At 33.2% G+C, this 12,384-nt stretch overlaps 1 protein-coding gene across 1 annotated transcript in view; it reads right to left on the bottom strand.

The window, feature by feature from the left end:
• Nucleotides 1-12,072, bottom strand: part of LOC148306086 (uncharacterized) — a 41,761-nt gene extending 29,689 nt beyond the window's left edge. The window contains exon 1 of the mRNA XM_088265622.1: nt 11,851-12,072. Within this exon, the coding sequence (XP_088121748.1) occupies nt 11,851-11,911 (61 nt within the window). The 5' untranslated portion in view covers nt 11,912-12,072. The remainder of the gene's footprint in view (nt 1-11,850) is intronic.
• Nucleotides 12,073-12,384: the final 312 nt, after the last annotated feature.

The raw sequence follows: 12,384 nt of genomic DNA, 5'->3' as shown, positions 1-12,384 counted from the left end.
CATTCAAAATAAGCCGATCCTCACCATTTTATTCTTTAGTAAATTACTAGAATACAGTCGTAATTCGTTATGTTCCAATAAAAAAAACAGCATAAATCCGTACCTACCTGTGCAACATTGAAATATCATGAATGATATTGTCTCTGGTCATCCGTTCCATACATTTTGAATATGAGGTTGATTGATTTGAATATAACTTTGGCTTCAGTATTGACTTTAAATTTTTAGTCGATGGTCTGGTGTACTTGATTTTCTTTTGGTCAATTCAAGATTTATGTCATTTTACGTACTTCAAAACATTAATGTTAATAATAATAATAATAATAAAATCCTTATCTGCCCCCCAATGGTGCATAGGGCACTGCGTAATACAAACGCAGTGTAATCTTGATCATTACACATGAAGGAAAGGTGATCAGCCCTCCGCTTCAAGTTCCAGTCCAGGGTAATATTGAATAAATAGTACAGTGAAAAAATCACTAATATTTATTTTACCCCCCCCTTGGGAATCAAACCCGGGACCTCCAGAACGGTAGCCGAGCGTGCTGACCATTACACTACGGAGATGGACAAAATGTTAGAATAGTCAAAACAATAAAAGAAATTAATATAGTAGGAATTAAAGGCAGAGAAAGGCCAAGGATGCGGCGTTATGGTTAGTTTACTTTTTTTATATTAAAAATTAAGTGGTGACTTGCTAAATCGTGAAAAATACGTTTGAAACTTAATTTTTGTTTCGATAATGATGTGATCATATTTTATATATACTTATTGATACCTCTCAAATAGATAAAGAAGAATATGGAAGTGTGGCTGTTTACAGGGCTTGGTTTAAGTGAATTATATAAATATAGAGACATGTGGAGCGAATGGATAACGAGAGAATGACTAAGAAAACATATGTGTCGAATGTGAGAGGGAAAACAGAACGAGGACGACCGAAAAAGACTTGGCACGATCAGATCAATCGGAACCTAAAATCTGGCGGTGTCAAAAGTCTGCGTAATCGGAAGCCATGACTAGACTAGATGTATGGATGTGAAGGAGGCGAGGAGCGGATGTCAGGATAGAAGAGTGTGGCGTTGCATCCTTTCTGCCTACCCCTGCGGGGAAACGGCGTGATGGTAGTAGTAGTAGTAGTACATTGTAATTACGTAATCGCAAACATTGTATTGTCCAATTGATTTAGAAAATTAGAAGAAGAAAAGTATCCTTGAAAAATGTGCCGGAACGCCATTCCACCGCGTTGCATGAAAAAAAATCCCTGATTACAACCCCCGTTTTTTGGTGTGTGCAAACTTCAGTGATCCATATATACCCTCCAGCTCACTTGCGCACACCAGTTCATATATTAAAGCTGTCCTTCCGCATTCCCAGATATGATGCAGAAGCGTCTAGGCTTCCTGACAGACCTTCTCTTGCAAAGCTGTCCCACCGCATTCCCAGATATGATACAGAAGCATCTAGGCTTCCTGACAGACCTTCTCTTGCAAAGCTGTCCCACCACATTCCCAGATCTGATACAGAAGCATCTAGGCTTCCTGACAGACCTTCTCTTGCAAAGCTGTCCCACCGCATTCCCAGATCTGATACAGAAGCATCTAGGCTTCCTGACAGACCTTCTCTTGCAAAGCTGTCCCACCGCATTCCCAGATATGATACAGAAGCGTCTAGGCTTCCTGACAGACCTTCTCTTGCAAAGCAAATTTTTAAACTAGCTTGTGAAATTTATTGAAAATGTGAAACAAAATTGTATCGCGATTTTACTTTGAATAATTTAAAAGCTTTCAATATCAAGCTAAATCAATACAAGTTTGTAAATACACCACCAAATTTTCTAGAAGTACCCCAGTGTAGGCAGTGAAAAGGATCAGTATCGTAGAACTTTGATGTGTTACTTGAGCCCAGTACAAAAAAAAACTGTTTTTGGTCTACAATAATGAACGTATCGTGACAATAAGTGTCACCTGTCAGGGAAACAATGAATCATGTCGATACGTTCATTATTGTAGACCAAATACAGATTTTTTTTTGTACTGGGCTCAAGTAACCCATCAAAGTCCAAGAAGCCCCGTTCCACGGTAGTTAGTTAGTTCAGTCAGTCAGCTAGATCCGATTCCGACCCGACGTTGGCCGGTGCACAGAGGCCTCCACAGCCCCGACAGACAGTACAGCGGACAGACACGGAACAGCGCAAAGAGCAGTTCGCACAGGTGAGCGCGAACAGGACGTGACGAGGTGCCGAGCCGTTGTGCGCAGTTGGCTCAGTTGGCGTAGTGTGCGCAAAGTTTGAGCGACAGCGTGTGTAGGCATGGCAGACAAGCGGGCTCCGACCCCGTGACCTGCAGCTCCGCTATCGCGTCTAATCTCTCCCACTCACTCTGGATTGGCTCATTCAAAATTCAAAAAAATTCCAATTTGTTCTATTCTTATTTTTTTTTAAAATAAATACACACACACACATATATATATATATATATATATATATATATATATATATATATATATATATATATATATATATATATATATATATATATATATATATATATATATATATATATATATATATATATATATATATATATATATATATATATATATATATATATATATATATATATATCTATATATGTATATATATATATATATATATATATATATATATATATATATATATAAATATATATATATATATATTTATATATATATATATATATGTATATATATATATATATATATATATATATATATATATATATATATATATATATATATATATATATATGTAAATATATTATTATATTTTAATCTCTTGGATTTATCTTGATTACGAATTAATCAGACAAAGAGAACATGTAGTACGAATGGGTGAGGAAAGAACGGTAAAAAAAATTATGAGGCAAATGTAATTGGAAAAAGGAGCAGAGGAAGACCGAGAAGAACTTCAGGCACGATCAGGTGTGCCAAATACTTCTTTAGTTCAGTTTAGGAGTTACCCCTGCGGGGAAGCGGCGTGAAGTTAGTTAGTTAAGAGAAATGCAGAGAAGCTCAAGCGCACACAGCGATCAATGGAAAGATACTATACGATTCTAAGTGACAGTTTTAATATTACCAACAATTGTATTAAGCTTTAAAATATTAATTCTCTAAAATATGGCCATGTCAATAAATTCTTCCTTTCCCAGAAAATAAATATAAGGGTACATACCTACATCCCCCATTAGCTACTGTTGTCTCCCATAAATTATTGCTGCACGTGTTAAAACTGTCACTTAGAATTGTATAGCTACATAAGGACCGTAGTCCATTTGATCTTCACATTCGTTTGATAATGCCCTAACAAGGCGAAACAATTGTCACAATATAATTTTTATGTGTTTTTGTTAATAAAATACAGCTTAGTAGACTCAATAAATCTGTGTTTGATTTAAAATTAATACATAATTCATTATTTTTTGTTTATCATTATCATCATCATTCTATTATTATTATTATTATCTATGTCTTTATAAGCGCCCTTGAGGTAGTATTTTACGAAAATGGCGCCATACAAATTATCCATTATTTTTATTATATTATTATTGTTGTTGTATAAATAAGTCCATCGACTACAATACGTACTCGCACGTTAGACTATTGTATGTTTTATCGTATCATTAGAAATTTCTAGTGTTCTTATTTAATAGTGGCAAGGAAATCAATAAATAAGATGAGTCATATTACATTTGTTATCAGGAATGATGTCTGATGGCTGGCATTATAAATAAAAACACGCGAATGACTTCATGAATGCACATGGAAGACCAGACAATATTTTAACCCTTTGGTTACCAAAATAACAGATAAAGTCTGTTCACAGCTATTCTACCTCTAGTTTTTTTTAAATTATTTATTTGTCAATATAACTAATTAAAAAAAAACTTGAGTTAAAATAACTGTGAACAGACTGTATATCGGATTTCGTAAGGGCGTTTGTGCACTACACGGAATCACACGGAATTACCGTCCCACACATTAGTGAGCGTGATAAAACGGATGATTGGCTTGGATTGGCTTGTGCTTTTGTCCATCTTTGCTTTCAATCGGTGCGTGAACACGTTGCGCGTAAATTCGATCACGCTAAACTGTCGCAGTCGCTTTCATTTTTCAAAACCGGACTGCCGGACGGTAAAATTCAGTGTAGTGCACAAGCGCTTTTACTCTAGCGAGAAATACCGTATTCGTCAGATCTGACGTCATGATTTATAAAAGTAAGATGCTTGGTACATACGGAGCCGGAATGCATATCGCTCACTCCTTTCAACAACGTCATATATCAAAAATCGTAAATTTTCAGTTGTGGATGTTTTCGGAATGGCCAGAAAATGTACTATATCCCAGCAAAAGCGTAATATTTTAAACTTAATTTTTACCCGCTTCAGGGCAGAAAGTGTTGTTTTTGCATTTTGAAGAAAAGGTATTAATTATTTTTTTTTTAAATAAACTAAATATTTTTCAAATGGAGAAAAAATATTCAAGTTTTACCTAAAAAGATCTGTTCCACCGTAAAAAGTTCAATAAGTGGTTAAATATTTATTTTTACTACATTATTTTTACTACATTTATTTTACTACATTTTATTATTAAACTTTAAAAACGATGTCGTGAAAATCAAGTTTTTTGATATATGACGTTGTTGAAAAGAGTGAGCGATATGCATTTCGGTTTCGTCTGTACCAAGCATCAGATACATTTTGCACAGTATGTTAGGGATTCCTTCAGGCTACCGTTCTGGAGGTCCCTGGATCGATTCTCAGGGGGGGGGTCAAATAAATATAAGTGATTTTTTCACTCTTATATTTATTCGATATCACCCTGGACTGGTACTTAAAGCGGAGGGCTGATCACCTTTCCTTCGTGTGTTAACGATCAAGATAACACTGTATTTATATAATGCAGCGTCATACGCACCATTGGGGTGCGGATAAGGGTTTGAAGAAGAAGAAGGAGAAGAAAAAGTAATAAATGCAACTCTTATCCATAAAAAATATTTCATTAGTCGGAATTCGGGTTTCTGTCGGTACTGGGTACCCACGGGACACATGCGTCAGTGGCGAGCCGCAAACGTAAATAATGCTTATTTTAAACTATGAGATCATAAGGTCATTAGGTTAAAAGATAAGCTTTATCAATTATTCAATACTCGCCGCAAGCACATACTTTCAAATATTTTTTAATTCATAATATTTATGTTCGAGCGTGTGCATATTTGCAGCATTTCACCAAATACGACCCAATCAATACTGTTTTTTCTTTTTCTTTTTTGACATCTCATCAAAGATGAAGAAGAATATGGAAGTCTGGGCATTTACGGGGCTGACGACCGTCATAGGCTGGTTTTAGTGATCACTTTACACACGTGTAACATTCACCAATTCTACCCATTATTGACAACCACACTGCTCAAATTCTTGGAAGTTCTATATATATGAACCAATTTTAACCAACCTTGTTCTTAAATCACTAGAACTTCACTAGAGGCATCTATTGAGGCAACTATTTTTTCTGTTTTTATTATTTACTAGCTCGCAGCTCACTTAGCACAAGTCACGTTTACCCTAGCAAAACGAATCTTTCTTCTTTCTTTATTTTTAATTTATAATTTCAGATGACAGACTTCCACGTATCGCTCTTCAAGGAATCCCTGAAGGACACAGACCCCCAGGCAGACCTCCGAAAAGGCGGAAAGACAGCTGGGAGTCAACATCCCAAGAGCTACAAGCGGAGGCACAAACAGACCCTTAGGATCTAGAAAAAGAAGAGGAAGAAGAAGAAGAATTTCATTTCACAATATATTATAATTACAGATACAAAAAATATTACATTTTAATAAAAATGATTTGATATATTACATATTTTGAGAAATAAAAAGACTGTTTTTTTCACAAAATTTTGAGTGTGTCCAAATACTTGTTCACAAAATCTTGTTCAAAATGTTGTGAATAAATTATCTGGTAAAATTATAAGCTTAAATAATAAAAATGAAAATGGTATTTTTGGCGTTTCTCATGTGTGTGGATTATAATCCAGGATTCGGACCTCACATACTAATAAAAGAGTTTCTGCTCAATAAAAAGCTTCTTTTCATCTCACCAATAGATGTCTCTAGTGAAGTTCTAGTGATTCAAGAACAATATTTCAAAATTGGTTCATATATATAGAACTTCCAAGAATTTGAGTTGTGTGGTTGTCAATAATGGGTAGAATTGGTGAATGTTACACGTGTGTAAAGTGATCACTTAAACCAGCCTATGACGGTCGTCAGCCCCGTAAACGCCCAGACTTCCATATTCTTCTTCATCTTTGATGAAATGTCAAAAAATTATATGACTGTGTTTTTTGTTCCACTCACATTTTTATTAACAACCAACTAGTTTCGGCATCAACCTGTTGCCCTCTTCAGGGTCAGTCATAAAATAAACCCTGAAGAGGGCATCAGGTTGTTGCCGAAACTAGTTGGTTGTTAGTAAAAATGTGAGTGGAACAAAAAACACAGTTATATAATTTCTTAAAATAAAAAATAAATATGTCAATACATACGCTCACTCCTTTCAAGAACGTCATAAATCAAAAAAACTTGATTTTTCAGGAGAACGTTTTCAAACTTTAAAAATATAATACAATGTTTTAAAAATAAATACCAAACCACTAATTGAACTTTTTACTGTGCAACGGATCTTTTTAGGTAAAACCTGAAGGTTTTTTCTCCATTTGAAAAATATTTAGTAAATTTAAAAAAAAAATTAAACGATACTTTTTCTTCAAAATGCAAAAACAACATTTTCTTCCCTGTAGCGGGTAAATATTAAGTTAAAATATGCCTCTTTTGCTGGGATATAGTACATTTTCTGGGCATTCCGAAAACATGCACAACTGAAAATGGACGATTTTTGATTTATGGCGTTCTTGAAAGGAGTTAGCGATATATATCAATATATTTTCAATAAAACATCTGTCCCGGTGTGATGATGTCGGTCACGACCAACCCGATTGCTGGTCAAACGAAATTTATGTCGAAAAAACAACAAAGTTGTTTTTTTCCGAAGAAAGATGGACAAAAGCACAAGCCAATCCAAGCCAATCGTCATTTTAAAACGCTAACTGACGTGCCGGACGCTAAATATTTTCTTATATTTTCTTATTTTGTTTTTACCTTGTATTTTTTATATTTTCTCATTTGTTAATTTTCTCATATTTTATATTTTCTCTTTTGTTTATTTTAAATATGCTTCTTACCTTATGTTTTTCTCATTGATTTCTTTTAACTATGCTTCCTGTGTCTATTTATTATACCTGTTTATTGTTTTTATATTTTGCCATGTATAAGTATTAGTTTTGGTTATTTAAAAAAAAAAAACTTTTTTGTTACTTTATTATTTGTGTTCCAGTCTTGTTAACCTTAATCCCATGTCAAAAAATGAGAAATAGATATAACTCATCGGGAATATTATATGTATATTTGACTTATGTCGCTCACTCACTCACTGAAAGCAAGAACGTCATAAATCAAAATACTTGATTTTTCAGGAGATCATTTTTAAAGTTTCAAAATATAATACAATGTATTAAAATTAAAAATAAAGCCACTTACTGAACTTTTTATTGTGCAACACATCTTTTTAGGTAAAACCTGAATGTTTTTTCCCCATTTGAAAAATATTTAGTATATTTTTAAAAAAATATTAAACAATACCTTTTCTTAAAAATGCAAAAACAACCCTTTCTGCCCTGTAGCGGGTAAATATTAAGTTAAAAATATGCCTCTTTTGCTGGGATATAGTACATTTTCTGGGCATTCCGAAAACATGCACAACTGAAAATTGTCGATTTTAGATTTATTTTTTTATTTATAGATCTTGAAAGGAGTGAGCGATGTATGTAATATGTTTTGAAATAAATAAATAAAATTCCGTGTAGTGGACAAACGCCCATACTCGTATCATCCGTACAGAGAACAATCCAATGTCTGATAAAAAAATAAAAAACAAATAATATTACAAATATATTTTTAAATTTAAATAAATAATAAGCGGTACGCCAGCAAGGAGATATTTTATAATACGCATTGATTCGATATCACATGAAATAATTTAGCGTCGGCTAACATAAAATAGTTTTCATATCTAAGTTTGGCCATTCAGATTGGGGTTAATGTATTAAACACTTTATCAAACAATTATTCATATATTTTTTTTATAATTTACTAGGCCTCGTAGCATGAATGAATTTAAATTAATAATTGCTATATTATTTAATGTCCGCCTCCGTAGTGTAATGGTCAGCATGCTCGGCTACCGTTCTGGAGGTCCCGGGTTCGATTCCCAGGGGGGTTTAATAAATATAAGTGATTTTTTCACTCTAATATTTATTCAATATTACACTGGACTGGTACTTGAAGTGGAGGGCTGATCACCTTTCCTTCATGTGTAAACGATCGAGATAACACTGCGTTTATATGAAGCAGTGCCCTATGCACCATTGGGGTGCGGTAAGGGTTTTATTTTTATTATTATATATTATATTATTTAAAGTATTACGTTCAATTTAACTAAGAATTTAACATAATGTGACATTATGTTCTTCTTGATATACAAGCGGCGCAAAAGTTGTCATCCGATGTTCTTTGACTGTAATTGGCCAAAAAAACGAAACAATTTTCCGCGTTCTTGAGGAATATAGGAGTCGAAATAATCGGCGGGTATGTACGAGGAGATGCATGAACGTGGAAGAGGCGAAGAATGTTTGCAAAGACATAGTGGTGTGGCGTTCTATTCTCTCTGCCTACCCCTGCGGAAGCGGCGTGATGGTTAGTTAGTTAGTTAGTTGTGCCTGCTTCTTCTTCCAACCCTTTTGCGCACCCAATGGTGCAAAGGGCACTGCATCATAGCGACGTATCGTTACTTACATAAAGGCAAGTTGATCACTCCTGCACTTCAGGGTCCAGGGTAATATTACATATATGTTCGAGTGTAAAATCACTAATATTTATTTGACCCCCCCACTGGGAATCAAACCCGAGACCTCCAGCACGGTAGCCGAACGCGCTAAACCATACACCACGGAGACAGACTTCATGTATAGTTGACGTATATTTTGGATTTTTTTACTTCACAAATCGCTCACTCCTTTCAACAACGTCATATATTTATAAAAAAAGCTAGATTTTTCAGGAGAAAAAAGTTTAAGAATATAATAAAATGTATTAAAAATAAATACCAAGCCACTTATCGAACTTTTTACTGTGCATCAGATCTTTTTAGGTAAAATCTGAAAGTTTTTTATCCATTTGAAAATATTTAGTATACTTAAAAAAATAATCAAACAATATATTTTCTTCAAAATGCAAAAACAACACTTTCTACCCTGTAGCGGGTAAATATTAAGTTAAAAATATACCGCCTTTGCTGGGATATAGTACATTTTCTGGGCATTCCGACAACATGCACAACTGAAAATTTACGATTTTTTAAATATGACGTTGTTGAAAGGAGTGACCGATATCACCACTATTATTGAATGAATTCTTACTTATCTCAGTCAGAAGGGAAAAGTTATTTACTTCAAAAAATTGTTAACAGATTGAAGTATCATTCGTCAGTTGCAAACGAGATCGGAATAGTAGTTGTTAAATTACTTCATATACTCATACAACTTCCAAGAATTAAGACAATACAGATATTCAATGGAAAGATTGGTGAAGATTACACAGTGCACAAAGCGATTACTTTAGCCAGCCGAATTCCAACTACAAATCCCTTTGAATTTGGTATTCATAGACTGCGATATTCCCTTCGTATTTTTTAATTGAAATTAATAAAAAAAAATTAAATGAGGTCATAGTTGAAAAATATATCGTAAGAGTCCGATTCCAAAATTCAATATATCGCTTACTCCTTTCAAGAACGTCATAAATCAAAAATCGTCAATTTTCAGTTGTGCGTGTTTTCGGAATGCCCAGAAAATGTACTATATCCCAGCAAAAGCGGCATATTTTTAACTTAATATTTACCCGCTACAGGGCAGAAAGTGTTGTTTTGCATTTTGAAGAAAAGGTATGATTTAATTTTTTTAAATATACTTAATATTTTTCAAATGGAGAAAAAACCTTTAGGTTTTACCTAAAAAGATCTGTTGCACAGTAAAAAGTAAAAAAATGGCTTGATATTTATTTTTAATACATTGTATTATATTTTTAAACTTTAAAAACGTTCTCCTGAAAAATCAAGTTTTTTGATTTATGATGTTCTTGAAAGGAGTGAGCGATATGGCATTTTCAAATCGCCAGTTAGCCATCGTAAACATAGTTTTATCGTCTGACAGTTCATGACAAATCAATTACAGTATTCGTAGTTACATATTTTAAGAATACATGGTTAAATTTTGTTATATCAATCGATCGTTGTGAATTCAATTTAAACAAAGATATTTAATAATTTTGCCAATAACCTTTTTTTAGAACTGAACTGAAATTTACAACTGGCAATTATATTTATTACTCTTTAAAATAAGCTTTTCTTTTATCATGTTTGTTGAAGAGTTCCCGTGATATATACATTTTTATGTGAAATAACTAAATATATCGCTCACTCCTTTCAAGAACGCTATAAATAAAATAAAAATATTTTTCAGGAGAACGTTTTTAAAGTTTAAAGATATAATACAATGTATTAAAAATAAATATCAAGCCACTTATTGAACTTTCCACTGTGTAACAGATCTTTTTAGGTAAAATCTGAAGGTTTTTTCTCCATTTGAAAAATATTTAGTGTATTTAAAAAAATAATAAAACAATACCTTTTCTTCAAAATGCAAAAACAACACTTTATGTCCTGTAGCGGGTAAATATGAAGTTTAAAATGTGCTGCTTTTGCTGGGATATAGTACATTTTCTGGGCATTCCGAAAACATGCACTAGGTACTGAAAATTGACGGATTTTGATTTATGACGTTCTTGAAAGGAGTGAGCAATATGTGTATATATATATATATATATATATATATATATATATATATATATATATATATATATATATATATATATATATATATATTTTGTCCGCCTCCGTAGTGTAATGGTCAGCACGCTCTGCTACCGTTCTGTAGGTCCCGGGTTCGATTCCCAAGGGGGGTAAAATAAATATAAGTGATTTTTTCACTGTTATATTTATTCAATATTACCCTGGACTGGTACCTGAAGCGGAGGGCTGATCACCTTTCCTTCATGCGTAAACGATCAAGATAACACTGCGTTTATATGACGCAGTGCCCTATGCACCATTGGGGTGCGGATAAGGGTTTTATTATTATTATTATTATATATATATATATATATATATATATATATATATATATATATATATATATATATATATATATATATATATATATATATATATATATATATATATATCGTGTAAAATTTCATCTCAGTAATTTCAAAATGCACGTTTTCGAGTTAGCCATAAAAATATTTGATATATTATTTGATAAATATTATACTAATTTTTTGTTCTGTATATGCGTAAAATAGAATATATTTCATAACCCGTTGAAATTATTCTGAAGTATTTTTATTCTTAATTAAAATGTATGAACCTAAAATGACTTAATTCATCCAGAAATATATATTTCTGGAAAACTACTGATTCCTGTAATTTCCCAACTGTGCGAAATGCGTTCTAGAAGAGAAAACAGCTTATTTTCCTCATTCTTACAAACCAGCATTCATTAAGTTATCTCGTTCATAAAATATATGATTATATCAGGTTCAAAACTGATTCATCGCTTAAATATATCTGCAAACATTACCTTCGACCGCCATCCCTAGAATTCCGAGCACCAAGAAAGCCGACAAGAACAAATTCTTCATTGTGAACGAGTCGCAGGCACCACTGCACTAAAAATATATATTTTTCGGAAAACAACGTTTCCTGAAATTGATAATTGCGACGGACACGATGTTTCCGGAATATCAGAACCGTGTGTGAACTCGAATGGCGTCCGCTTCTCTGCGAACGACTGATAAGCACTGAGCTTTGGCAGCATGCGATCGTTTTATATAGACGATTGACCAAGTCAGGAGCAAATTTTATGGTGGTAAGTGCGTTTGAATAGCGTGTTGGAGGTCCCGGCTTCGATTCCCAGAAAATCACAATAATTACATGTTTTTTTACGCTAAGTGATTCGTTTTTTTTGCAAATTTGCCAGCTCTCAAATCTTATGATGAGATGCATTTTTTTTTTGCTAGGTTAACCACTTCTGTGGTCAACTTCTTAGAAAAAAGTCGTTCAAAAAAGCCACCCTTTTTTCACTATTATGTTTTTTTTATTATCATATTTTGAA

This window comes from Brachycentrus maculatus, unplaced genomic scaffold, assembly GCF_059751285.1.
Source record: "Brachycentrus maculatus isolate JH-2025_06_01 unplaced genomic scaffold, ASM5975128v1 h1tg000253l, whole genome shotgun sequence".
Taxonomy (NCBI): domain Eukaryota; kingdom Metazoa; phylum Arthropoda; class Insecta; order Trichoptera; family Brachycentridae; genus Brachycentrus; species Brachycentrus maculatus.
The sequence above is the reverse complement of the archived record's forward strand: the minus strand, read 5'-3'. Positions and strand labels throughout refer to the sequence as shown.